At 48.8% G+C, this 27,962-nt stretch overlaps 1 protein-coding gene across 4 annotated transcripts; it reads left to right on the forward strand.

The window, feature by feature from the left end:
* The first annotated feature begins 197 nt into the window (after positions 1-197).
* On the forward strand, positions 198-27,934 carry ECHDC2 (enoyl-CoA hydratase domain containing 2). Of its 4 annotated transcripts, none has more exons than XM_030913279.1 (10): positions 198-412; positions 10,746-10,813; positions 10,883-10,970; positions 15,518-15,604; positions 16,835-16,924; positions 18,347-18,403; positions 18,603-18,790; positions 24,965-25,015; positions 26,353-26,400; positions 27,560-27,934. In XM_030913279.1, the coding sequence occupies exons 1-10, from the start codon at positions 292-294 to the stop codon at positions 27,635-27,637; spliced, it is 876 nt and encodes a 291-aa protein (XP_030769139.1). In that variant the 5' UTR covers positions 198-291; the 3' UTR covers positions 27,638-27,934. The 4 variants fall into 4 exon arrangements, with proteins under 4 accessions (XP_030769139.1, XP_030769140.1, XP_010370486.2 ...); XM_010372173.2 differs by having other exon boundaries at positions 201-412; positions 16,832-16,924; XM_030913280.1 differs by lacking the exon at positions 26,353-26,400 and having other exon boundaries at positions 16,832-16,924.
* The last annotated feature ends 28 nt before the right edge of the window (positions 27,935-27,962 follow it).

A 27,962-nucleotide genomic window follows, 5' to 3' on the forward strand; every position in this document is an offset into this window, starting at 1 on the left:
TCTTCACACCACCACGGGGTAGTCACTATTATCCCCATTTTACAAGATTAAAACACTGACGCTGGGAGGTTGACAGGGTTACCCCAAATCACATGGAGGAGCTGGGCTTCCCCCCACCTCCTCTGCTCAAGTCTCCCTGTCCCCAAGAGGTGCGGACGGAGGCAACAGCCCCTTGGCCCATAGGTGGAGCAATTGGCGAAGGCTTCGCCCGTCGCCGGAACTGCGAGCTCTCAGCGGGAGCCGAGACCGTGCAGGGCCCAAGAAGCGCTTTCTTTCCCAGCCTGAGCCCAGATGCTGCGCGTCCTGTGCCTCCTACGCCCCTGGAGGCCCCTTCGGGCCCGCTGCTGCGCTTCCGACAGTGCGGCCGGGGGCTCCGAGATCCAAGTGCGCGCCCTGGCGGGTCCGGACCAAGGTAAATGCGCCGTCCGGGGGCGCGCCCATGACGCGACTGGAACGAGGCCGGCCCGGAGGCAGCCGGGGACGGGCAGGCGGGCCGCTCAGTGCGTTGAAGGATTCGATCTCCTGTCCCTCCCTCACAGTTCTAGGCGCCCAAAGCCGCTCCAGGCCCGAGAGGTGGGCGGCCACCTTAGGGGCTCCCGACTCTAGCTGGGGGCGGGAGGCCTCTGGCAACCTCGGTCTCCTCAAAGGCCCTTTGGGGTCTTCCGACTGCGTGGAAGGGGAGCGGGGTCCGCACAGATAGGACTGGGCCCAGCGGCCCCCAGGCCGGGAGCGGTCAAGTGCGCGTTCCCCTCCCCCGCCACTTGACCGGTTCGGGGGCGGAGGCAGCGGAGCCAATCCCCGGAGGCGTGCGGCGACAGCTGGGAGCCCAGTGCGGCAGCAGGGCGGAGTGAAGAAGGTGCTTCTCCAGCTGCGCCCCTGCCCTGGGCCGCTAGCGAACTTTTGCGTCATCTGGTTCCAGGGAAAAGTTTGCTGCTTCTCCGTCTTTTGGCCAAGATCGAGGGTAGTATGGGGAGGGGGCGGTCAAAGTTCGCGGGTCACTGGCGGAAAACGCCTCCGATTGCCTGTTGCGTTTTTGTTGTTGTTTGGACTTGTGGAGCATTCAGTGGTGCTGATAACGCTCCTCATTCGCTTCTCCTGCCTTGGGTCTCCTCCCCCCATCTCATCCCCTGTTCCCTGCATTTGATACACAGATGGCATTGTACTGTACATTTCGTTGTACTGGTTCCTTTTTACGGGCTTAACACCAAGTTTGAAGGGGGGGCTTTGCCATAAAATCCAGTTACTTGCCCCCTGCTGTTGCCCACTGTTCCCAAGTGTGCATCTACCACCTTCAGTGGACACGGACAGGCCACCTAGTGTCCCACTTGATGAGAATTTCCTTGACCAGGTGGGATTGCTGAACCTTATACCGCCAATCTCATGCTTAGTTCACTACCCAACTGGCAACAGCTCTTAAAACAGTCAAGATTAGGCCGGGCGCGGTGGCTCACGCCTGTAATCCCAGCACTTTGGGAGGCCGAGGCGGGTGGAACATGAGGTCAGGAGATCGAGACCATCCTGGCTAACACGGTGCAACCCCGCCTCTCCTAAAAATACAAAAAATTAGCGGGGCGAGGTGGCGGGCGCCTTTAGTCCCAGCTACTCAGGAGGCTGAGGCAAGAGAATGGCGTGAACACGGGAGGCGGAGCTTGCAGTGAGTCGAGATCACGCCACTGCACTCCAGCCTCGGTGACAGAGTGAGACTCCGTCTCAAAAGAAAAAAAAGACAGTCAAGATTATTCTCCCCACTTACAGATTAAAAAACTGAGGCACAAGGTTAAGTTATTTGAATCAGGTCTGATTTCAAAGCCTGTGCTCTCAACCATTAGGTAATCACTGGCTCTTGTAGTAATTCGGTGACTCAAAATACAGACTTGTACATCTGTAAATACAAAAGTATCATGGGTTAAAGACCTTTAGGCTCACTTGCAAATGTCGGGAATCATTTTATCCAAAACAGAATGACAGGGATCAGCAGATTAAGCCTCTGCCCCTGCCAGAGAGCACGAAGGGCAGGAAAAGTCAGTGAGAGAAGGAGAGACAGAAACCAAGATGACAGTGCAGAGGAGGCATGGGGACGAGATCACACACAGAGCCCTCCCAGGGAATGAGTTGGGGTCATTTGATGTTCACATTAGAAGCTGCGGGTTCTGCCTTCCACTGGGGCTGATGGCACCAGAGTACTGTTACATTTTACCTGCTGCCCTCGAACTTGAGGTTGGGTGGTGAACCACTCTTCACTGTTCTTAGTGGCTTTATTTCTCATACAGTCATGCGTTGCTTAACAACGGGGCTCCATTCTGAGAAATGCATCATTAGGTGATGTGGTCATGGTGGGAGCATCACAGAGTGTACCTACACAATCCTAGATGGGATAGCCTACTGCACACCCAGGCTACGTGGTGTATAGCCTGTTGCTCCTAGAATACAAACCTGGACAGCATGGGACTGGGCTGAATACTGTAGGCAGCTGTAACACAATGGTAAGTATTTGTGTATCTGAACATAGAAAAGGCACAGTAAAAATACAGTCGAAAAGATTATTTAAATAGTACACCTGTATTGGGCAGTTACCATAATTACAGGCTCACGCCTGTAATCCCAGCACTTTGGGAGGCGGAGGTGGGCGGATCACGAGGTCAGGAGATCGAGACCATCCTGGCTAACACAGTGAAACCCCCATCTCTACTAAAAAATACAAAAAACTAGCCGGGCGAGGTGGCGGGCGTCTGTAGTCCCAGCTACTCAGGAGGCTGAGGCAGGAGAATGGCGTGAACCCGGGAGGCGGAGCTTGCGGTGAGCCGAGATCTGGCCACTGCACTCCAGCCTGGGGGCAGCGCGAGACTCCGTCTCAAAAAAAAAAAAGTTCAGTGTAACACAGCCTCAGGCAGGTCCTTCAGTAGGTATTCCCGATTGTTATCATAGGAGATGACAGCTCCATGCATGTTATCACCCCTGAAGACCTTCCAGTGGGACAAGACGTGCGGGCGGAAGACAGTGATAGACCTAGGCTTGTGTGTGTTTTTGTTTTTAACAAAAAAAAAGTTTAAGAATTAAAACTTTAAAAAGCTTATAAAATAAGGATCTAAAGAAAGAAAAATTTTTTGTACAGCTGTACAATGTGTGTTTTAAGCTAAGTGTTACTACAAAAGAGTGGAAAAGTTGAAAAAAATTAAAAAGTTTATAAAGTAAAAACAGAGTAAGCTAAGGTTAATTTATTATTGAAGAAAGAAACATTTGTAAAGTAAATTCACTGTAGCCTAGGTGTACAGTGTTATAGAGTTTACAGTAGTGTACAGTAATGTCCTAGGCCAGGTGTCCCCAACCCCCAGGGCTGTGGACCCATCCCAGTCTGTGGCCTGCTTGGAACTGGGCCACATAACAGGAGGTGAGCAGCTTCATCTGTATTTACAGCAGCTCCCCATGGCTTGAATTACCGCCTGAGTTCCACCTCCTATCAGATCAGTGGTGGCATTAGAGTCTCATAGGGGTGTGAACCCTATTGTGAACTGCGCATGTGAGGTATCTAGGTTGTTGCATGCTCCTTATGAGAATCTAATGCCTGATGATCTGAGGTGGAACAGTTTCATCCCCAAACCATCTGTCCCCCCGCAAGTCCATGTGTTTTCCATGAAAACAGTCCCTACTGAAGGACCTGCCTGAGGCTGTGTTACACTGAACTTTTTTTTTTTTTTTTTTTTTTTTTTTTTTGAGACGGAGTCTCGCGCTGCCCCCAGGCTGGAGTGCAGTGGCCAGATCTCGGCTCACCGCAAGCTCCACCTCCCGGGCTCACGCCATTCTCCTGCCTCAGCCTCCTGAGTAGCTGGGACTACAGACGCCCGCCACCTCGCCCGGCTAGTTTTTTGTATTTTTTAGTAGAGATGGGGGTTTCACTGTGTTAGCCAGGATGGTCTCGATCTCCTGACCTCGTGATCCGCCCACCTCCGCCTCCCAAAGTGCTGGGATTACAGGCGTGAGCCACCGCGCCCGGCCTTTTTTTTTTTTTTTTTTTTAATAAGTAGGAGTACATTCGGCCAGGCCTGGTACAGTGGCTCACTTGGCTCACTCTTGTAATCCCAGCACTTTGAGAGGGTAAGTAAGGCAGGCAGATTGCTTGAGCCCAGGAGTTTGAGACCAGCCTGGGAAACATGGTGAAACCCCTTCTCTACAAAAAATACAAAAATTATCCAGGCATGGTTGTGCATACCTGTAGCCCCTGCTATTCAGGAGGCTGAGGTGGGAGGATGGCTTGAGCCGGGGAGGTCAAGGCTGTCCACGATATCAAGGATTCCTGATATTTGCAAGTGAGCCCAAAGTGACCCATGAGTGAGCCATGATCATGTTACTGCACTCCAGCCTGGGCAACAGAGTAAGACCCTGTCTCAAAAAAATTAAAAATAAAAAGTAGGAATACACTCTAAAATAATGGTAAAAATTAATATTGTAACTATATAAACCCAAAACATAGTCATTTATTATCATTATCAAGTATTATGTTCTGGGTCTAATTGTATGTGCTGTGCTTTTGTACAACTGGCAATGCAGGCTACTTTACATCAGCCTCACCACTAGCATTTGAGTGTTGCATTGTGCTATGATGCTACAGTGGCACTAGGCAATAGGAATTGTTCAGCTCCGTTATAATCTGATGGGACTTATATGTCTTATATGTGGTCTGTAGCTGACCAACTAAAATATGCTGTGCATGACTGTAATTAATGGCTCTCCTTCAACTCCTTGGCTGGGCACTCAAGGTTTCTCCACCACAAGCTGACCTTCCATCCTCCCTCCTCTACCCATGGCTCATCTGAAGCTGTGTTACCTCTGTGTTTTGCTCTAGCTGTGCCCTGTCTTGACTCCTCTCCCTTCTTTTCTGCCTGTGGGAATCTTTTTGGAACTCCCTGCTCTGCTGCCCTCTCCCTGACACTATCCTTTTATGCTTCGTGTTTCTGAACTTGTCTCCCTCCTAGGCTGTTGGCTCTTTGGAAGTGAGGATTGCCAGCTGGGTCCAGCTGTTATTTGAGCAAATCCTCTTTGTTTCCGGATGTCAGTTTCCCCTTCTGTATAGTAAAGGGTTGGTTGTTAAACCAGTTGTTCTCCATACTACCCTCCAGTGGTTTCCTTTTTTTTTTTTCTTTGAGATGGTCTCATTCTGTTGCCCAGGCCGGAGTGCAGTGGCGTGATCTCGGCCCACTGCAGCCTCCACCTCCTGGGTTCAAGCGATTCTCGTGCCCCAGCCTCCCAAGTACTTAGGATTATAGGGATGTGCCACCATGCCCAGCTAATTTTTGTCTTTTTAGTAAAGATGGGGTTTCACCATGTTTGTCAGACTGGTCTTGAACTCCTGACCTCAGATGATCCACCCTCCTCAGCCTCCCAAAGTGCTGGGATTACAGGCGTGAGCCACCGCGCCCAACCCTTCCAGTGGTTTCTGTTGACTCCTACCCACACCACCTAGCCTGTGACCCAAGCCATCTGGACAGAAGTTATCCTAGGTCAGCTGCTCAGTGTTATGGTAGGTTCGGTAAGAGTGGGAAGGGTGCAGCATAGCCCCATCCCCGCTACTGGGGCCAGAAGGGCAATGTTCCCAGCATCGGGGCTAGACTAAGAACACAGGGACCTTGGCTGATTCCTCTCCATTTCTCCAGGACCTGGCATGTGGTAGTGCAAATTGAATGCTGCACAATTGAATGTTGGCAGCCAAAGACACCCTGCCTGGCTCCTGGGGGGCTCCCAGCTTCAAGTTCAGACACTGTATTAGCTCTGAGACTTGCCCTAGTATCTGGGCGTTTTACACAAACTCTGGCTACTTATGTGCATTATCTCGTTTAACCCTAACAATAACCTTTTAATTAGTTCTCTTACAGATCGGGAATTGAAGGCCAGAAGGGTGAAGTGCTTTGCCCAAGGCCATGGGGCGGGTGTGTGGCTGAGCTGTGGCTTGAGCTAAGGGCTGTCAGATTTGGCAGTCAGTATTGCAAGAGGGAGATGTAGGTGGAGACAGGAGATGAAGCTGAAAGATAAGAGAGAGTCAGCCAGAGAGAATGGAAGGAAAGAACAGGAAAGCAGAGAGAGGAGTGTCTGCCAGTCCCAGGACACCACGCTTTTATCAGCTTTCTATTACTACCTAACAAATGATCACAAACTTTGTTGCTCAAAGTCACACACATTTAGCATTTTGTAGTTTCTGTATGTCAGAAGTCCAGGCACAACTTAGCAGAGTTCTCTGCTTCAGGTCTTGCCAGGCGGGGCTGCAGTCGGGAGCTGGCCAGGCTTGATGGGAAAGATCTGCTTCCAAGGTCGTCAGGTTGCTGAGACCTGAATTCACCTCCTGGGGTTGTTGGACTGAAGTCCTATTTTCTTGCCGATTGTTGGCCGGGGGCCACCCTCAGCTCCTAGAGGTTGCACGCAGTCCTTTGCTACTTGACGCTCTCCTTAGGCCCATGAGTTTCTCTAATAAGACAGAGCCTTTTATATACTATACCCGAATTGCCGAAGTCACATCACCTTTGCCAGATAACCTAATCTCGGGAGTGACCTTGTATAACCTTTGCTGTATACTATTGCTTAGAAGCAATTCACAGGTCCCACCCACATGCAAGGGAGGGGATTATTCAGGCTGTAAACACGAGGGCCACTCTGGGGATCTTGGATCTAGACTGTTCTGAAGTTTGTGGGGGTCAGGGTCCTTGACTCCTCCAGATCTGGCATCTCTGTATCCACTGCAGTCTCTTCTCCAGAGTTGCTCCATTTTCTTTCCTGGAGCCCTGGAGCTGGAAGTGACCCCATTTTCTCTCCTGGAGCCCTGGAGCTGGAAGTGACCCCATTTTCTCTCCTGGAGCCCTGGAGCTGGAAGTGACTGGATGGCCATCTGCACAACTCTCTGGAGCCTCCAGACCTGCTGGGCTCTAAGAGCTCTTTGCAGGTTTCTGGGGAGGCTGAGGAAGTCCAGTTTGCCTGAATGTTACAGTTCTGCCCCTAGCCATAGTTCTGTATTCCTGGCTGAAAACCCTGTCCCTCGAGAGCCCCGAAGCTTTCATTGGCCCTTCTGTGTCTCCGATCAGCTTCCACTGAGAATGCCTACTTCATAAACACTGCTTGTTCACAGACAAAGCTGAGGACCCTGGGAGACAATAATAAGGGGTCTTTGAAGGCCAAAGGATTGGGGCCAGAGTGGGTGCAAGAGCCAGATTGTGGGGGCCTTGTGGTCGATATTAAGAAGTTGAACTTTATTTTGAGGAAGAGAAGGGGAAAGGGGAGGGACGTGGTCAGATTGGGGTAAGAAAGATGACTGTGACCCAAGTGTGGGAATGAATGTGTGTGTTGGGAGGGAGCAAGACTGAGGACTCGAGGGTCAGGTGGGTGATCCGAGGGATGCAGGAAAGAGCCTGTGCCAGGTTAATGGCTGTGAGAAGCGGTGTGAGCCGAGAGGCCTGAGATCTCTTTAAGAGGTTGGATTAGAGGCCTCAGTGACTGAGTGCATTTTGTAGGTGAGGGAAGAGCGAGGTGACAGGATCAACTTCTGGGTTGATAGCAAGGTCATTGGCTCACCAATGGAGCAGGACATATCAGTTGAGATATCAAGTAGGCATTTGGCTATTCAGGCCTGGGGTACAGAGGAGAGCTCTGGGCTCCTGGGCACACATGGGAGCCCTGGATGTACAGGAGGCAGGCGTGTGTGAGCTGTGGAAGGGAGGTCCCTCCTGCCTCTCCTGCGTTAGCTTATCCTGCTCTCCCTCCGCCTGAACTCCTCCAGTTCTGGAAGGCACCCTGCAGTCCCACACCTGGACCCTCTTCTCTGCCGCTCCCTCTGCCTGCAACAGGCTCCTCTCCTGGACTGCCCCCTTCCCTGCACCTTGCCAATATGCATGCACACACACAGGCACTCGTGCACACACTCACATATGCACCCATGCATGCACACTTACATGCACACATGCACTCTTACATCTTTTGCCTGGCCAGTTCCTACTCTCCTGTCAGCTCTCAGCTTAAAGGCCATTTCGTCCTCTGAGAATTCATTGCTGACCTTCTATACTAGGGCTCCCCTCTGCCCACTGGATGCCCCTTACTTGTTTGTCCTTTTTCTCCAAGTTCTCCTCACAAATAGTAATTGTTTAATGTCTGTCTTCCCCGCTAGGCTGTAGGTTCCATGAGGACAGGCCCTGAGTCTGTCCTGGTCTCTGGAATCATGGTGTCTAGTAGAGGCCAGCACACGGCAAATATATAAATGTACAAATGAGCAAATGAAGAGAATCTGATTGGCCTTAAGGAACTTAGGCAATTAAAATAATTGGGCAGAAGAGAAGCACTGAAGGAGTGCAGAGGCATCACCTGAAAGGTAGAAGGAAGGAAAATGGGGGTCTGCCAAAGCCAAGGCGGGTATGTGTCATTATGCATCTGTCCAAACCCGCAGAGTGTACACCTTCAAGAGCGAACCCCAGTGTACACTAGGGCCCCCAGGTGGTGACAGTGCATCAATGTAGGTTCGTCAGTTGCAACACATGTGCCTCTGGTGGGGGATGGAGATTGGGGAAGGGGCTGTGCCTGTGTAGGGACAGGGAGTATATATGTGAACTGTATTGAACTGTATTTTCCACTCCATTTTGCTGTGACCCTAAAACCGCTCTAAGAAAATAATCTATTGGCCGGGCGCGGTGGCTCAAGCCTGTAATCCCAGCACTTTGGGAGGCTGAGACGGGTGGATCATGAGGTCAGGAGATCGAGACCATCCTGGCTAACACGGTGAAACCCCGTCTCTACTAAAAAAATACAAAAAACTAGCCAGGCGAGGTGGCGGGCGCCTGTAGTCCTAGCTACTCAGGAGGCTGAGGCAGGAGAATGGTGTGAACCCGGGAGGCGGAGCTTGCAGTGAGCTGAGATCTGGCCACTGCACTCCAGCCTGGGCGACAGAGCCAGACTCCGTCTCAAAAAAAAAAAAAAAAAAAGAAAAGACTCTATTTATAAATAAATATTATTCTAAGAAGCCAAAGCAGAAAATGATCAAGCGGAGTGTGTTAATGTCAGCAGAAGTTTTTGCCACTGAGAGGTTGAGGCAAGGAGAGAAACATGTCCCTTGGTTAGTGATATGGCTATATTCATCACTTTAATGAGAATAATGTCTGCTGAGTGATGGTGCTGGAACCTAGGTTGGAGAAGGTTTGAGTGAATGGAAGGTAAGAAAGTGACTAAATGAGTATAGAAAACTACCAAGAAGCTTGGCTGTTGCTGGTGAAAGTACATTACACAGGCGGGGCCAGGGTTACCGTCTTGTCAAACAGGACAGAACACCAAGCTTCTGTATTTAGTTGCTAACTTCTTATGACAGAGGATCATCTTGATCTGTCCCCATGACTGTGCGGTTAGCAAAACCCAGGCTTTGAGAAACCCTATAGGTGAAATGCACCAGGCTCCTCCACAGATAATCTCTGAGGGAAAGACGGGGTTGTGGGGAGCACGTCAGGATTGTAACAGGATTTAAAAGACACATGGCAATTTTAGAAATTAGCAAATCTAAACTATGATACCTAAGGATGCACACCTGGGTGATAAAATTATAAAGAAATGGCCAAGCCCGGTGGCTCACGCCTGTAATCCCAGCACTTTGGGAGACCGAGGTGGGTGAATCACCTGAGGTCAGGAGTTCGAGACCAGCCTGACCCACATGGAGAAACCCGTCTCTACTAAAAATACAAAATTAGCTGGGCGTGGTGGCGCATGCCTGTAATCCCAGCTACTCGGGAGGCTGAGGCAGGAGAATCACTTGAACCCGGGAGGCAGAGGTTGTGGTGAGCCAGGGCAACAAGAGCGAAACTCTGTCTCAAAAAAAATATTATAAAGAAATATACAGAGGTGATCACTGTTAAGTGAAAGAGTTACTTGTTCAGGGGGAAGGAGGGAGCTATGATTGAATCGGGGTATGTGGTGAGGTTCCTGAGGTGGCCAGCACAGTTCTATTTCTTGATTTGGGTGGTGGTTTTAAGAGTATTGGCCTCATCCTAACTCCTCAAACGCTAGAGGAAGAAGTCTGCTGTGAAGAAAAGATGAAGGCCGCGTGGGTGGCTCACACCTGTAATCCCAGCACTTTGGGAGGCCGAGGCAGGCAGATTGCTTGAGCTCAAGAATTTGAGACCAGGCTGGGCGAGATGGCGAAACCTCGTCTCTACAAAAAAAACACAAAAATTAGCCAGGGGTAGTGGCGTGTGCTTATAGTCCCAGCTATTTCGGGGATTGAGGGAAGAGAATTGCTTGAGCCCAGGAGGTTGAGGCTGCAGTGAGCCACGTTAACCACTGTACTCCAGCCTGGGTGACAAGAGTTGAGACCCAGTCTAAAAAGAAAAAGCAAAAAACTCTGCCCCCAAAAACAGAAAAGAGAAAAGATGAATATGGAGGCAGGGAGTTGTAACATTAAAGAAAGTGCATGGGTGCACGTAGGCTTGTGTGTGTGTCTAACAACGGCAGAAGCAGGCGAGGGCTACTGTGGCGGCCATTCTTCCCTCCCCATGTTGCTCCACGGTTTACAAGCCCTTCCACTTTCTCTCTGAGGCAGAAAGAGCAAGGGGTTTTCCCTCCATTTTATGGTTGGGAAAATTGAGGCCTGCCTGAGTGTGACTTGTGCCAAGTCACTCTGGTCATCTAGGGCAGAGGCCGCCCAGAGCCCAAGCCTCCTGCCTCCAGTCCCCAGCCCACAGCCCAGGATTAGGCAGAGCCAGCTACTTGCCCATGGCTGCCCTGACTCCTTACAGGGATCACTGAGATTCTGATGAACAGACCTCGTGCCCGCAATGCCTTGGGGAACGTCTTCGTCAGTGAGGTAAGAAAGGGTGGGCGCCAGGGTGGGCTGGGGATGGGCTGGGAGTATCTAACTGGGTGTCCTCTGTAGCTGCTGGAAACGCTGGCCCAGCTGCGGGAGGACCGGCAAGTGCGTGTCCTGCTCTTCAGAAGTGGAGTGAAGGGTGTGTTCTGTGCGGGTAGGTTCTCTCTCCTGCCCCCATCCGGGCTCTGCGTGGTGCCCACCAGCCTCCAGGGGCTGGGGGAAGCCTTAGATCAGCTCCAGTATGGGACTCATTGTTGCCATTTTACAGATGTGAATGCAGACTCAGGGAGGAAAATTCCCTTGCCTAGGATCACATAGCTAGTAAGAGGTAGGATAGACTTTAGTTAGGAACTTGGCCCCTCTAACCCTTAGATCCTAGTTATTTCGGCTATGCCAAATAACTAGGGTTGTTCTGACCCTTCACGGGGGAAATAAGAAAATGGAGTCCAAGACGGGTGCAGTGGCTCACGTCTGTAATCCCAGCACTGTGGGAGGCTGAGGCAGGCAGATCACTTGAGGCCCGAGTTCGAGACCAGCCCGGCCAACATGGTGAAACCCCTTCTCTACTAAAAAATACAAAAATTAGCTGGGTATGGTGGCAGGCACCTGTAGTCCCAGCTGCTCAGGAGGCTGAGGCAGGAGAATCACTTGAACCTGGGAGGCAGAGGTTGCAGTGAGCCGAGATCGTACCACTGCACTCCAGCCTGGGGGAAAAAAAAGAAAATGGAGCCCTAAGATGCTCATAAGGTCAGTGGCCAAGATAAAACTCTATGCCCCTTTGCCTGCCAATAGGATCTTATTCCCTGTCACCAAAGCCTTCCACTGTCCCTGCGTCATTTGGTCCTCACAACTGGGTGAGCACCATGAACTTCCATTTTAGAGATTGGAGGAAAATGCACACCAGGCCCACAAGAAGCAAGTCAGCTGCCAGTAGAGCAGAGCTGAGAACAAACTCTGGAGGGTGGCTGGGAAGGGGCCGACAGGGGCCACTGTGGATCAGGAGGGGACTGTGGAGGGATGGGAAAGGGGTAGCATGATGCTCAGATTTCAAGGGGAGGTGGCTCAGCCCTTAGGTCTGAGCTGTCAGGGTCAGGGTGCCCAGCCTGGGGTCTGTGCTGACAAGTGCACAGACCAGTTGGCTTGACCCAGCTGCTCTGCCTGCGGTCTTTACCCTACCCTGGACTCTTCCTTTGGCTCCATCTCTGACCTCTGTGAAGGTCACGTCACACCTGCTCTCCCCCATTAGCTTCGCTCGTCACTCTCCCAGCTAAGCACAGAAAAGGAAGGGGCTGCATGAGGGTCAGATCTGCCTCAACTAGCTCTAGAATTCCTGGGCTAGTTCCTGCCCCTCTCTGAGCCTCAGTTTCCCCATCTCTCACAGAAGGGCTGGAACTGATCAAAGACTTCCAAAGGCTCTCCCAGCTCTGACTTCCTGTAGCCTAGGACTACAGGAAGCCTAGGACTGGAAGAGTCTATTTACCCCCTACTCCTGCTCACCTCTGCATCTGGCCTTGGAGCACCCCACCATGGTCACTCTTCCTGCCAAGGCGCTTGCCCACCTGCATGTCGCCGCGTCCTGTGCCTGCTTCTGTTCTCTTTTACATGACTTTTAAAAAAGAACTCTCAGCCTTCTTGGACCTTACTGACTCTGCCTGGAAAAACTAGTCAATTAATTAATTTGTAATTTTCGTATTACTTACATATTTTAGAAATTGTGTGCCTGGTGCAGTGGCTCACGCCTGTAATCCCAGCACTTTGGGAGGCCGAGGTGGGTGGATCACCTGAGGTCAGGAGTTTGAGACCAGCCTGACCAATATGGTGAAACCCTGTCTCTACTAAAAATATAAAAATTAGCTGGGTGTTGTGGCCAGTGCCTGTAATCCCAGCTACTTGGGAGGCTGAGACAGGAGAACTGCTTGAACCCAGGAGATGGAGGTTACAGTGAACCAAGATCGTGCCACTGCACTCCAGCCTGGGTGACAGAGCAAAACTCCATCTCAAAAAAAAAAAAAAAGAAAGAAAAGAAAAGAAATTGTGGTGAAATATAAATAACACAAAATTTACCATTTTAACTGTTTTTAAGTGTACAATTCAGAGTGGCATTAAGTACATTCACAATATTGTGCAATGTCACCGCTATCCACTCCCAGAAGTTCTTTATCATAGCAAACAAACTCAGCCTGTTCAGACAGTGACTCCTTCCCCCTTCCCCTCCAGCCCAGGTAACCTCTGTGGGACTTAGTCTTTATGAATTTATCTATTCTAAATACCTCATACCAATAGAATCATATCGTATTTGTTTTTTGGTATCTGGCTTATTTTACTTAACATGTGCTCAAGGTTCCTCCAAGTTGTGGCAAGTGTCAGAACTCCATTCCTTTTTACGGAGTAACATTCTATTGTAATGAGTAGCATTCTATTGTGTATATATCACATTTTGTTTACCCAATCATCTGTTGATAGATACTTGGGTTGTTTTCACCTTTGGCCACTGCAAAGAATGTCCCCAAGAACATTGGTGTACAAGTACCGTCAGCCCTCCGCATCTGCGGGTTCCGCACCCACAGACTCAACCAACCTCAGATTGAAGATGTTAATAACAAAAATAACAATGCAACAATAAAAAACAATAGATGGCCGGGTGCGGTGGCTCAAGCCTGTAATCCCAGCACTTTGGGAGGCCGAGACGGGTGGATCACGAGGTCAGGAGATCGAGACCATCCTGGCTAACACAGTGAAACCCCGTCTCTACTAAAAAAAATACAAAAAACTAGCCGGGCGAGGTGGCGGGCGCCTGTAGTCCCAGCTACTCGGGAGGCTGAGGCAGGAGAATGGTGTAAACCCGGGAGGCGGAGCTTGCAGTGAGCTGAGATCCGGCTACTGCACTCCAGCCTGGGCGACAGAGCCAGACTCCGTCTCAAAAAATAATAATAATAATAATAATAATACAGATAAAAACAACACAGTACAACAGTTTACATAGTATTTACATTGTATTAGGTATTATAAGTAATCTAGAGATGACTTAGAGCAAACTTGTCCAACCCTTGGCCTCTGGGCCACATGTGGCCCAAGACGGCCTTTAATGTGGCCCAACACAAATTTGTAAACTTTCTTAAGACATGAGTATTTTTGGTGGTTTTTTTTTTTTTTTTAGCTCATCAGTTATCGTTAGTGTTAGTGTATTTTATGTGTAGCCCAAGACAATTCTTGCAATGTGGCCTAGGAAAGCCAAAAGATTGAACACCCCTGGCTTAGAGTATACAGGAGCATAGGTCATATTGCAAATACTACAATATTTTATACAAGGTGCTTAAGCATCTGTGGATTTTGGTATCTGAGGGAGTCCCGGAACCAGTCCCCTACGGATAAGGAGAGACTGTATCTGTTTGAGTCCTTGCTTTCAACTCTTTTGGGTATATACTTAGGACTAGAATTGTGTGGTAATTCTGTGTAACTTTTTGGAACTGGTTTCCACAGAGCTGCATGGGTTTACACTCCCGCCAGCAATGCACCAGGGTTCCATGTCCCCACATCCATGCCAACGTTTTGTTTGTTTTGAAAGCCACTCTAATAGATATGAGGTAATATCTCATTGTGGTTTTGGTTTGCATTTTTCTAATGACGATGATATTGGGCAACTTTTCAAGTGCTTATTGACCATCTGTATATCTCCTCTGGAGAAATGTCTATTCAAGTCCTTTTTCCTTTTCTTTCTTTTTTTTTTTTTTTTTTTTGAGACTGTTGCCCAGGCTGGAGCACAGTGGCATGATCTTGGCTCACTGCAACCTCCGTCTCCCAGGCTCACGCGATTCTCCTGCCTCAGCCTCAGCCTCCCTAGTAGCTGGGATTACAGGTGCCCGCCACCACACCTGGCTAATTTTTGTATTTTTAGTAGAGACATGGTTTCACCATGTTGGCCAGGCTGGTCTCGAACTCATGATCTCAGGTGATGTGCCCACCTCGGCCTCCCAAAGTGCTGGGATTACAGGTGTGAGCCACTGTGCCTGGCCCTTTGCCCATTTTTGAATTGGGTTGTTTTGTTGTTGAGTTGGAGGTGTTCTTTATATATCCTAGATATTAATCCTTTATCAGATATATGATTTACACATATTTTCTTCCATTCTGTGTGTTGTCTTTTCTTTTTTATTTTTTGAGACAGAGTCTCTCTCATCACCTAGGCTGGAGTGCGTGCAGCTGGCGCGATCTTGGCTCACTGCAGCCTTCACCTCCTGGGTTCAAGTGATTCTCCTGACTGCCACCTGAGTAGCTGGGATTATAGGTGTCTGCCACCATGCCCGGCTGATTTTTGTATTTTTAGTGGAGACAAGGTTTCACCATGTTGGTCTTGAACTACTGACCTCAGGTGATGTACCTGCCTTGGCCTCCCAAAGTGCTGAGATTGCAAGCATGAGCCACTGCACCCAGCCATTTCTGTGGGTTGTCTTTTTATTCTGGTGATAGTGTCCTCTGATGCACAGAAGGTTTCTGTTTTGATAGAGTCCAGTTCACCTTTCCACTGTGTCACACCTTCGTTTGATGCTCCTCTTTTCCCTTGACTTCCTTGCCCGGGTTCCTGGTGTTTCTCCTTCCTCGCTGGCTGCCTGTCCTCAGGTCTTCTTTGCTGGATCCTTTAACTGCCTGGGATTCCATAAAGTGCCATTTTCCTGAGGGCTGGTACCAACCCCTTGCCATCTGCAGGTGCAGACCTGAAGGAGCGGGAACAGATGAGTGAAGCAGAGGTGGGGGTGTTTGTCCAGCGACTCCGGGGCCTGATGAATGACATCGGTGAGGATCTGGGTGTGGGGTGGAGGAGGGGGTTTGGGGGTCCCTGCCGATGACAGCCCCGCCACCCCCACCAGCATCTAAGGAGAGTCTTCTTTCTGTTGGGAGTTCTGTGGGAAGACAGATGCCTCTCCCAGGGGGATGGGAGAGGATGACAGAGGGCAATTCTCCCAGCTTTTGCGTCTACCCTCAGGGTTCAAGCCTGGCCATTCCAAAGCAGGTCGGTTTCCCCAAGCATGCTTTCAGGCTTTGACAATTGCTGTTCCCTTTGCCTGGGATACCCCTTCTTGGTTACTTGAACTTTTACTCATCCTTCAAGCCCCCCAGTACCTCCTCCTCCAGGAAGCCTTCCCAACCCACCCCCCGAGCTTCCTTTTATTGGAGCACTGATGATCCTGGGTCACTAATGCCTGATACACTTTGTCTTCCCCATGAGACTGAGCCCATGGGAACAAGGGCTATGTCTGATTCATTCTGTGTTCCCAGTTCCTAGCACCCAGCACAGGGCGTGGCACACAGAAAGGTAGGTCCCAGGGAGGCCAGCAGATTAGGCCTACACAGGGATCATCCAGCCCATCCTCCCATTCCTGTTCCCTGGCTGATTCCATAACTTTCCCTAAAGGGAAAATTGGCTTCTAAGATAACCTGGCTGCGGGAAGCAGAGGTTGCAGTGAGCGGAGATTGTGCCACTGCACTCCAGCCTGGGCGACAACAGCAAGACTCCATCTCAAAAAAAAAAAAAAAAAAGAGGCCGGGCACAGTGGCTCACTCCTGTAATCCCAGCACTTTGGGAGGCCGAGGCTGGCAGATCACGAGGTCAGGAGTTCAAGACCAGCCTGGCCAACATGATGAAACCCCCGTCTCTACTAAAAAAAAAACAAAAAAACAAAACAACAAAAAAAACAAATTAGCTGGGTGTGGTGGTGCACGTCTGTAATCCCAGCTACTCAGGAGACTGAGGCAGGAGAATTGCTTGAACTTGGGAGGCAGAGGTTGCAGTGAGCCAAGATTGCGCCACTGCACTCCAGCCTAGGTGACAGAGCAAGACTCCATACCAAAAAAAAATTAAATAAATAAATAATAAGATAATCTGGCTGAGGCTCCATGTAATGTCCCCAGACCTGGGTCCACTGAGGCCTCTGTCCCAACCAGCTTTCCCCTCCCCAGCCTTGAGTCTCTGTCCTGGTCCCACCAGGGCCTCGCAGGCTGAGCCCTTCTTCCTCTCCACAGCAGCCTTCCCTGCACCCACCATTGCGGCTATGGATGGGTTTGCCTTGGGCGGAGGCCTGGAGCTTGCCCTGGCCTGTGACCTCCGAGTGGCAGGTACTGGGGCCAGGACTGGGGGCAGAGGGTGGGGCTAGGGAGTTGGGGGTGAGTGAAACAGGGTGAGTCTGGGCACTCTGCAGTCAGCCACTATTCTTGGCTTCAAACCAAAAGCAAAAATAAGGCAAGGCAGGGCACAGAGGGTGCTCAGGCAGAAGCTGCTTCCCCTCCTGGTGCAGCCACTAACTGCTGTAGTATCTGTGACCTGTCAGAACCTGCTTCCTTCATTTTGGGAATATTTGACCAACCTCAGAGCAATTGCTGTTAGGAGCCCAGGAGGTCAAAGAGCAATGTCCAATCTTCCCATTCTGTCCAAGTCAGACTTACCCACCATGTTTCGGAAAAAGGTGAGCCCCAGGGATAGTTTGTCAATGGCTGAGTTAATCACAAAGGTGCCTGGGCAGGAATACTGGCACCAGCCAAATTTGCATTACTCGTTCTGAGCAATTGAGCTTTGTTTGAAGAGTGGGAGGGGACAAAGAAGATAACTGGATCATTTTTTCAAGTGACTGACCTGGTGATTAGGAGCAGCCTTCTTGGATGCAGTTAGGCAGTCTGAATGTCCTCTCTTCTCCCCCCACCTGCTCTCTCCTGCCACCCCAGGAGACATATAAAAATGTGTAACTCCAGGCATGAAAGTCGCTTCTGTCTACACAATGCAGATCAAAGAGAAGGAACTGACCAGGTGTCCAGGCACCAAAATACCAGGCTGGTATAGCCCCAACTCTGCTTCTCACATGCCCATGTTCAAGCGACTGACTCACATGGTTTGGGGAAGACTAAGAGGGAGTCAGTGTAAAACCCACTCCCTTTTGCCCACGTTCACATGGCCCATGCTGAGGGAATTCAGAAAAGGAGACAGACCTGGGGGCGTGCGTCAGTCAAGGCAAGTTTCTTGAAGGAAGGAAGCAGAACTCAGGAGGACACGGACTGGAACAGTCAGGGCAATTTCAGGCTGTGACAAAGCTGGGAGAGACAACCGTAGCAGAAGCAGGAGTCACTGACACTCTAGGTCAGGCCAGGGCTAAGCCAGAGAACCTATTAATAGTAATCCACAAATCAGTATGGGGCACTCCTGGGAACTCTCTGTTCCCAGCATCATACCTGCGTGATCTTTAGCAGCTCTCTGAAGCAGACAGAAGAGGGCCAGCCATCTCTCTTCCACCTTTGAGGCTTGGGAAGGGTGAGAGACTTGCTGGTGACACAACTCCACCAAAGGGGCGTGGTGAGATAAGGGCCTGGGCTCCTGACTTCTGGGCTAGGGCTCTTCCAAAGGCATAGTCTGGAGAGTCCTGGCTGTGGCCAGACCATGGGGAAAGTGGCTCGAGGGGCGAGTAGAGAGCAGAGGCAGGTGCGGTCCCAGGGGTTAGCACTGAGGGACCGGATCGGGGAGGGAGGCCTCACTCTGTTCTATCTGAGCAGCTTCCTCGGCCATCATGGGACTGATTGAGACCACGCGAGGGCTCCTCCCCGGGGCAGGTAATTGGAACTACAGCACCTGCCCAAATCCACCCCATCACGGTCCTTTGCTGCTTTCCTTTTTTGCCCTCTGTTCTGGGCTCTGCCCTCCTATCTGAACTCTGCTTCTCTGAGAAGTCTTGGCTGAGTCCCAGCCTGGGCCTTCTCTGGGTTCCCACTTCCCATGCTGATTCACACCCTGCCCCCTCCATCCTGGCAGGAGGGACTCAGAGGCTGCCACGCTGTCTGGGGGTGGCCCTGGCAAAAGAGCTCATCTTCACGGGCCGACGACTTAGTGGAACAGAGGCCCACGCACTGGGGCTGGTGAATCACGCTGTGGCCCAGAACGAGGAGGGTGATGCCGCCTACCACCGGGCACGAGCACTGGCCCAGGAGATCCTGCCCCAGGTGTGGTGACAGCTCAGCACCGCAGGGAGGGCAGGAGTCATGGGGGAGGCAAGTGTCGGGCATGGTGCCCCTTGGGCTGCACTTCCATTCACCCAGAGACATACGATTAGCCTTCTTCGGAGTTTAACAATCCAGTAAATGCAAGTCAAATTTTAATTCTGAATTAAAATGTAATGTAAATGGAATTCCAAAGGACTGGAACCAAATGGGCTTGAAAGTCCTCCGAATATAACACTGTCCAGTAGACCGTTCTGAGATGAGATAAATGGTCTATACTTGTGCTTATCCAGTATGGGAGCCACTAGTCAAATGATTTAAATTAGAGAAAATGAGTATAGTTCCTCATTCACACTAGCCACATTTCAAATGCTAATAGCCACATGTGGCTTGTGGCTACTATACTGTATAGCACAGCCTTAAACCCCAAAGACTGAAAAGCAAGATTCTAAAATGGACGCAGAACTTCCTACCCATATTTCCTACCATACTGCCTGCTGGAGATATTCTTGAAATACAACATGCAGGACATGTATTAAGCTTTTTTTTTTTTTTTTTTTTGAAGAGACAGGGTCTCACTCTGTCATCCAGGCTGGAGTGCAGAGGTGCAATCATGGCTCACTGCAGTTTTAAACTCCTGGGCTCAAGTGATCCTCCCACCTCAGCCTCCCTAAGTGTTAGAATTACAAGCATGAACCACCGTGCCTGGCCGGGACTCATTTTTTAGCCAGATGTGGTAGTTCGAGCCTGTAATACCAGTTATTTGGGAAAAAGCATTGCTTGAACCCATGAATTCAAAGCTGCAGTAAGCTGGTCACACCACTGCACTTCCAGCCTGGGCAACAAAGCGAAATCCCATTGCTAAAAACAAACAAAAAGCAAAAAAACAACCAAAAAACACCTTCATTAAAGAAATCCTCGGCCGGGCGTGGTGGCTCAAGCCTGTAATCCCAGCACTTTGGGAGGCCGAGACGGGCGGATCATAAGGTCAGGAGATCGAGACCATCCTGGCTAACACGGTGAAACCCCGTCTCTACTAAAAATACAAAAACTAGCTGGGCGAGGTGGTGGGCGCCTTGTAGTCCCAGCTACTCGGGAGGCTGAGGCAGGAGAATGGCGTAAACCCGGGAGGCGGAGCTTGCAGTGAGCTGAGATCCGGCCACTGCACTCCAGTCTGGGCGACAGAGCGAGACTCCGCCTCAAAAAAAAAAAAAAAAAAAAAAAAAGAAATCCTCAAAGAGCATGGGAGGGGGTGAGGGATAAAAGACTACACATTGTGTACAGTGTACCAAAATCTTAGAAATACCACTAAAGAACTTATCTATGTAAACAAAAGCCACCTGTTCCCTAAAATCTATTGAAATAAAAGAACAAAATAAAAAATCCTCAATAACCTCTCAGCATGGCACCCCAAAAAGGTACCATGCTCACTAGGGAGCAGGTTAGGCTCTGCCCAGGCACAACCCTACCAGCTGAGGGCCCAAAGCCCTCAGCAGGGATATCTGGGATCTGGCTGTCTGGGGTCTCCAAGGCCCTGCGAGGGTCTGCTGGCTTCTCCCAACTCTAAGGGACCCAGGATAGAGGGGGTTGAGTAGAGGAAATCCCAAATTTCCATAAAGATTAAAAGTGGCTGAAATGGAGCTAGGTTAGACTAATTTATAATAAATTTGTCTTAGCCTACAATGCTAGGTGCCTTAATACAGTGTCTCAACTCTTAGAATAATCCAGTTGAGCTGATTATCCCCATTTTATTTGTGAGAAAACCCATAAAAGTTCAGTGACTTGCTCATCAAGGTCACGAAGAGTGACTGCAGTATTAGAAAAAAAAAACCACTGGTATTTTGGCATTTATTTTGCACAATACAGAATGCAATATAAAAAAGGTATTTTAAGAGAGTAAGCTGGGTGTGGTAGCTCACGCCTGTAATCCCAGCACTTTGGGAGGCTGAGGCAGGTGGATCACCTGAGGTCAGGAGTTCGAGACCAGCCTGGCCAACATGGTGAAACCCCGTCTCTACTAAAAATACAAAAATTAGCCGGGCATGGTGGCATGTGCCTGTAGTCCCAGCTATTTGGGAGGCTGAGACAGAAGAATCACTTGAACTCAGGAGGTGGAGGTTACAGTGAGCCAAGATCACTCCACTGCACCCTAGCCTGGGCGACAGAGTGAGACTCTGTCTCAGAAAAAAAAAAAAAAAAAAGTAAAATATGTACAAAATTTTAAAAACTGAAACTAAATATTTAATGCATTTCAAATATAAACATTTACAAACATATCACAAAACAAAGTTAACCATACATCATTTTAATATTGACATATATTGAATTAATCATACAAAAGTAACCATTTTGGCTTGGCATGGTAGCTCAAGCCTATAATCCCAGCACTTTGGGAGGCTGAGGCGGGAGGACTGCTTGAGACCAGGGTTTCTAGACCAGCCTGGGCAACACAGTGAGACCTCATTTGTATTAAAAAAGAAAAGAAGCTGGGCACAGTGGCTCATTGCTGTAATCCCAGCACTTTAGGAGGTCAAGACAGGAGGATCACTTGATGCCAGGAGTTTGAGACCAGCCTGGCCAACATGGCAAAACCCCATCTTTACTAAAATTATAAAATTTAGCTGGGCATGGTGGCTCATGCCTGTAATTACAGCTACTCAAGAGGCTGAGGCATGAGAATCACTTGAGTCTGGCAGGTGAAGGTTGCAGTGAGCTGAGATCGTACCACTGCACTCCAGCCCAATTGACAGAGCAAGATTCTGTTAATAAAATAAAATAGTATAATTTTGAACAAAAATCCTTTCTTTCCTGTCTCTTAAATGTAAATAATCCTAATACTTCTTAAAACAGATCTTCTTTAATTTGGGGGTCAGGGACTATAGCTTTTTGAAAGCATTTGTTTTGTCTTTTTTATTTTTTTAAGTTTCATCATATATAAATGAAGAGTCTGATCCTGTTGCCTAGACAATATTAATGCTGTCAGGTTTCTATTACACTTGGTTAGAAAGTCTCTGAATACAGAACTCTGGGTCACTCAAGGGAGTGGCTGATTGCAGCTTTCACACCTAGACCTGTAGACTATAGGGTTTGTCTTTTTGCATTCACTAAATAACAATCACAAAACAATTCAGATTTCCAAATATACTGAAATAATGGTACTATATAATTACTGATATTTTCAGTACTTAAAAGTAGCTTTGTATACCAAAACACCAGTCTACCAAAAACAAGTACTGGCGTGAGTAATCCCACAGTTGAGAACTTCTGGGTCAACCTGAAAAACAAAACTTCAACTTCCAACTATGTTACTGGGTGCTCAGAATAAAGGTTTACAGATAGGTGGGAGCCAGGGATAGTGCAGATGGCCACCATCTAGTGGACAAATCACTCTGATAGGGTAGCAAATGGTTCCAGAGTTTTCTCAGCCCAGAAAAAAACTGTCAGTATCCTCAGTTTGCATCCGATTTCTTTCTTAAATAGTAAATACACATGACACTTTGAGAAATGGATTCGGCTGTGTTTTTTAATTTTCTTTTTAGAGACAGGATCTTGGTCTGTTGCCCAGGCTGGAGTGCAGTGGCACGATCATAGCTCACTGCAGCCTTGAAGCCCTGGGCTCGAGCCATCCTTCCACCTCAGCCTCTGAATAGCTGGGACTACAGGTGCAAGCTACTGACTTGGCTAGAATTTGGCTGTTTTCACTCACAAACATATGTACATACCATTTTTAACTTTCTTTAATTAAAGGGGACTTTTTTTTTTTTTTTTTTTTTGCCCAGGCTGGAGTGCAGTGGCATGATCACAGCTCACTGGAGCATTGACCTCCCAGGCTCAAGTGATTCTTCCACCTAAGCCTCCTGAATAGCTGAGACTACAGGTGCAAGTCACCACGCCCAGCTAATTTTTTATTTTTTGTAGAGATGGGATCTCACGGTGTTGCCCAGGGTGGTCTCAAACTCTTTGGGCTCAAGCAATCCTCTGCCTCAGCCTCTCAAAGCCCTGTGATTACAGGCTTGAGCCACAGCACCTGGCTAAGATTACTTTATTAGGTAGTTACCTAAATAATAATCCATATGGCAAGCAAATCTAAAAGAACAGAGGAGTAAGAAGGGCATCAGGTAAAAATCAAAGGCAAGATGACCAGCTAGTCCTGGTTTACCTGTGGCTATCCCAGTTTTAAAAGTGGAAGTCCCACATCCCAGTAACCCTTCAGTCACAAGCAAACCCAAACAGCCCTTCATTCCCCAATCCCTCTCTCCTCCCAGATCATCATTATTAAGCTTCCATACTCTTCCAGAAATTTCCATTGCATATGGAAGGACGTGTATTATGCACATACACTTACATGTTTAAATAAATTCCTTTTAATGACAAGAAATATCTTTTGAGGCTAATCTGGTTCTAACAAATTTTAAATATGCATAGTAAAGAATTCACACATGGAAGAATAGAAAACAAAACCTCCATTTTATATAACAAAACATTTATAAACCTTCATTTATAAAACGAAACAAAGGTTTTGTTTTCTATTCTTCCCTACCCTTTTTTAGGGTACATTTAACCAGTACCCTAACACTAAACCTTTCTGTTGTTCCTATCTTTTTGCTACCACAAGACAGGTGGAGTTAATATAAAAGTGCCTACAGGAGCCACAGCTCTGAGAGAGCATGCACACCAGCATTTTGCCAGTTTTTGCCAAATTGCTCTCCTGAGGCATACTCTTTTACTTTTCTATCAATAATGTATGTAAATACTGGTTTCCCCAGTCTGGGCAGTAGTAGGCCTATTGATATTTTAGTATTTGCTGGTCTGAGGTGAAAAGGCACAGTACCTCACTGTTTTGCCTTTCAGGCATGTAGCTGCTGGACATCCTTCATGTTCATATTTCTTTTCCGGTGAAGGACCTTTACATACTCTTTTGTAAATGGTTTAAAAGTTACTTTATACTAACATTTTTGTAAATCAAGGACATTCATCTGTCATAAGCATTATAATTCTTTTTCCCAGTGTTTTTTTTTTTTTTTTTTTCCTGAGACAGAGTCTCACTCTGTCACCCATGCTGAAGTGCAGTGGCCTGATCTCAGCTCACTGCAGCCTCTGCCTCCCCGGTTCAAGCGTCCCGCCTCAGCCTCCCATATAGCTGGGATTACAGGGGCCCACCACTATACCCAGCTAATTTTTGTATTTTTATTAGAGATGGGGTTTCGCCATGTTGGCCAGGCTGGTCTCAAACTCCTGACCTCAAGTGATCCACCTGCCTTGGCCTCCGAAAGTGTTGGGATTACAAGCGTGAGCCACCACACCCAGCTGTTTTTCCCAGTTTTTTACTTTTGTCTTTTATTCACGGTGTTTTTCCCAATTGGAAGTTCTTCATTTTTATGTAGCTAGCTTTTTCATTTATAGTTTTTATGCTAATAGACTCTAAAAATCGACTTTTCCTGAGCAAGTTTTAAACACTTAATATGATGTAGGGAGTAATTCCTCCTTGCCTGGAAGTAGGGCTGAGACTGGAGTGCTAGGGCTGGTGTGGAACCAAGGCCAGTGACAAAGCAGATACTGTTGCCTCTCTGTGGCTGTATTAAAATGCACCCACCCCCACCCCCGCACCGCCCCGCAGATCAGGATTTCAACTCAGCCCTGTCGACTGGAAAGCCCAAGTTCCTAACCCTGACTTTGTTTCACTCTGCTGGGGTAAAACCTGCTTACCACAGAGGCTGGCATTTGCTGAAATGAGGTTGAGGAAGTGGGAAAGCTGGCTGGGAGTCCAATCCAAGTCTCACCAATGATTGGATAAACACAGCCAAGTGCTTCACTTCCCTGCACTGCAATCTCCCAGCTGTAAAATGGGTGATCAGTGATGACACCAGCTGGAAGTGTGGGTAGCAGCATTAGATGAGTCCGTGGGGAGGAAAGCACTTTGTAAGCTGGTTATGTTGTGCATGTTGGAAGGACACCTGAAACCCACGTGTTCAGGGTCTGAGTCTGGCTTATTTCATGATAGGAAAAGAACCTCAGCTAACAGGTTATAGGACTAATGCTAAAGAAACTACGTGTCAGTAGAATGGCTGGAACTAGACCCAGACATCTGCCTCCCTCCTTCAAAACAAAGCTGTGCACCTCAGACCTGCAACTATCAGCCTTGATCCCCTCCTCAACCAAGACTTTGCTTTTCCCCAGGCCCCCATTGCTGTGCGGCTGGGCAAAGTAGCCATTGACCGAGGAATGGAGGTGAGAGGGTTTTGGGTTGGGACTTGGGGCCACTAAAGTTGGTCATGGCTGGGACGCAGTGCTTTCAGAGCTCAGACAGACTGACAGCACAGCTGGAAAGAACTCAGGAAGTGGACTCTTCCCAGACTTTGACCTCACTCTCTACCCCAGTTTACCCATCTGCAAATTGGAAGTGTGGCCAGATGATATTATTGTTTACATTCTATCCTCATCTTTCTCCCTTGGAGAGAGGAGGAGATTGAGGTTCGGAAGGGGTAAATGACTTGCCCAAGGTCTCAGAGGAAGTGAGTAGGAAGAACCCGGGTCTGTGTGGCTCCCAGTCCATGCGGCAAGGTTTGTGCTGGCAGTCAGTAATGTGGCCTCAGGACAGGCTTGGGGGTGTGGCTTATCCATCTGCCCACCTCAACTGACCCATCCATTCACTCATCACATAGTGAATGCAGACCAAAGCTGGCAATTGGGATACAGATGGATGTTAAACATGGTCACTGCCCCCAAGATGGGAGGGGGCAGATAACAGACACAAATCTAGGATAATGGCACCATGCTGACACCCCAGAGAGGTTAGAGCTTTGTGGTCCATTATGATAGTCACGTGTGGCTTTTAAATTAAAAGTAAAATGCTCAATTTCTCCTTCCCACTAATCACACTTCAAGTGCTTGACAGCCACATGTGGCTAGTGGCTACCATACTGGGCAGTGCTGGGTTAAAGAATGTTTTCTACAGTTGGACTGTGGGAAGGATAAGAATTCCAGAGGAAAAGTATGAGGAAAGGCACAGAGGAGGATAAGCAAGCAGCTCGACCAGATGAGAGTGAGGGAAGAAGACAGTGTACAAGTTTGAGGCACTGGCACTGGGCTGTCTGGGTCCACGTACTGTTGTGAACTTCAACAAACTATTTCACCTTTCTATGCCTCAGGTTTCTCAGCTATAGAATAGGGATACTAACCCTTGCTGTGAAAATTAAGTTCACACACACGGTACTTCTCTTAGAACGAGGCTTTTAAGTGCCAGTCAGTGAGCCCTAGAGGCTGGAGCAATTGCCAGGGGTGAGGTCATAAAGGTCCGGGAATTAACAAGGGTGACAGGAAGCGTGGTGAGGCAGCCAGATGGGAAGGAGGAACACTGAACTCCTCTGGCAAAATGTCTTCAGTCTGTCTGGTTTCTCCCAGCACTGTTTTGTCATAGTTACCGTTTTCCTTCTCTAGAAAGGAAATTCCTTCTCATAGCTATCTCTGCTCATATAGATGTCTGTAGGTAACAGGGAGGGCTGGCTTCCAGTGTGGGTGAAGATGGACAAGGTCAGACCAATCCAGGGAGCACTTCTTTCTTGCAGGTGGACATTGCATCTGGGATGGCCATTGAAGGGATGTGCTATGCCCAGGTATGTAGCCCATGCCTGCTTGTTAACATAGGCTGGGCCAGGCTGGAGGGACTTTGTATAATACATGACCAATTTAGAAGGTTCCTCTCAATGCAAACAGTCTGACTGCATCCATCCTCCCGCATAAGTCACCTGGAGTGGCTTGAGGAGAGCCACAGTGCTTCTCTCTGGGACTTTTTCCTCAACCATCTAATGTATCGGGGTACATCCTGCCCACTTAATGCCGAGAATCACAGAACACAGGTCCTTATGAGGAAGAAGCACTTCTTTTGCCTCTGTATCAGTTGCCACTGTAAAGGCCACGCTGGAGTTGGGAGGTCAAGGGCTTGGTTGTAGCCTGCAGGCTGTGTTCAATGTAAGGGTGTACACTTGGGACTGACCTCTTAAATCTCTTACTCACAGGTGAGTAAAAAATGCTAATCTCCAGGTTAACAGATATCCAAAATACTCCTAAGGGGTGCTGGGACTTGGAGAAACTAGTGTGAACCTGGATTCAAAGCCAGATTTCTTACTGCAAAGAATTTTTCTTCTCTACTGAGCAGCCTCATGTCAGACACTGCAGAAGGCAGTGAGCTCCCTGGAGGCATGAAAGCATGAAAGCAGTGTGCAAGGGGAGGCTAATGCCGATGGGGCGCAGAGATACAAAGGCTGGCCTGTCTTCCCCAGGAGACAAAGCAGCCATGGAGGCTTACACCTTTGCATGCCTCAAGACCAGAGTCCAGGGCCGGGCGCGGTGGCTCAAGCCTGTAATCCCAGCACTTTGGGAGGCCGAGACGGGCGGATCACGAGGTCAGGAGATCGAGACCATCCTGGCTAACACAGTGAAACCCCGTCTCTACTAAAAATACAAAAACTAGCCGGGCGAGGTGGCGGGCGCCTGTAGTCCCAGCTACTCGGGAGGCTGAGGCAGGAGAATGGCGTGAACCCGGGAGGCGGAGCTTGCAGTGAGCTGAGATCTGGCCACTGCACTCCAGTCCGGGTGACAGAGCGAGACTCCGCCTCAAAAAAAAAAAAAAAAAAAAAAAAAAAAAGACCAGAGTCCAGAGACAATGGAAACACTGGGACCCTGGCTTTGTCATGGGCTGGACAAGCTTAAGCAACTCTTTCTGGGCCTCTGGCCCTGCTCCCCCAAAACTAATATTTTTGTACCTTGTTGCAGAACATTCCAACCCGGGACCGGCTAGAGGGCATGGCAGCCTTCAGAGAGAAGCGGCCCCCCACATTTGTTGGTGAATGACCCCCATTTTAACCTTCAGCCTGGGAGATGCATGCCCTGAAGAGCAGGATCCAGAAGCAAGATTTGTGGCCGGACTGCCTTCATTATTTCACCTCTCCAGGCTTCCGTTTCTTCACAAGGATGATAATGGAGATAAAATGACTGGCGTGATGCCTAGAACCAAGGTGCTGATCCTACCACCTACTGCTGCCCTCCTTAGCTTCACCCTGGCTAGAAATAATCACGAGGGTTGGGTTTGCGTTGGAAAATGCCTGTCTCTCTACTTAAATGATAAAGAATTAAATTAGATCTCTCTGAGTCTTGGTCTCATTGGCTCTCAGCCCCT

Source organism: Rhinopithecus roxellana, chromosome 12 (assembly GCF_007565055.1).
Source record: "Rhinopithecus roxellana isolate Shanxi Qingling chromosome 12, ASM756505v1, whole genome shotgun sequence".
In the NCBI taxonomy this organism is placed as follows: domain Eukaryota; kingdom Metazoa; phylum Chordata; class Mammalia; order Primates; family Cercopithecidae; genus Rhinopithecus; species Rhinopithecus roxellana.

Coding starts and splice junctions, on each gene's coding strand:
- ECHDC2 (XM_010372173.2), top strand. CDS start 292: ATGCTGCGCGTCCTGTGCCTCCTACGCCCCTGGAGGCCCCTTCGGGCC. Junction 413..10,745: donor CCTGGCGGGTCCGGACCAAG/GTAAATGCGCCG, acceptor GACTCCTTACAG/GGATCACTGAGATTCTGATG. Junction 25,016..26,352: donor CCATTGACCGAGGAATGGAG/GTGAGAGGGTTT, acceptor TCTTTCTTGCAG/GTGGACATTGCATCTGGGAT.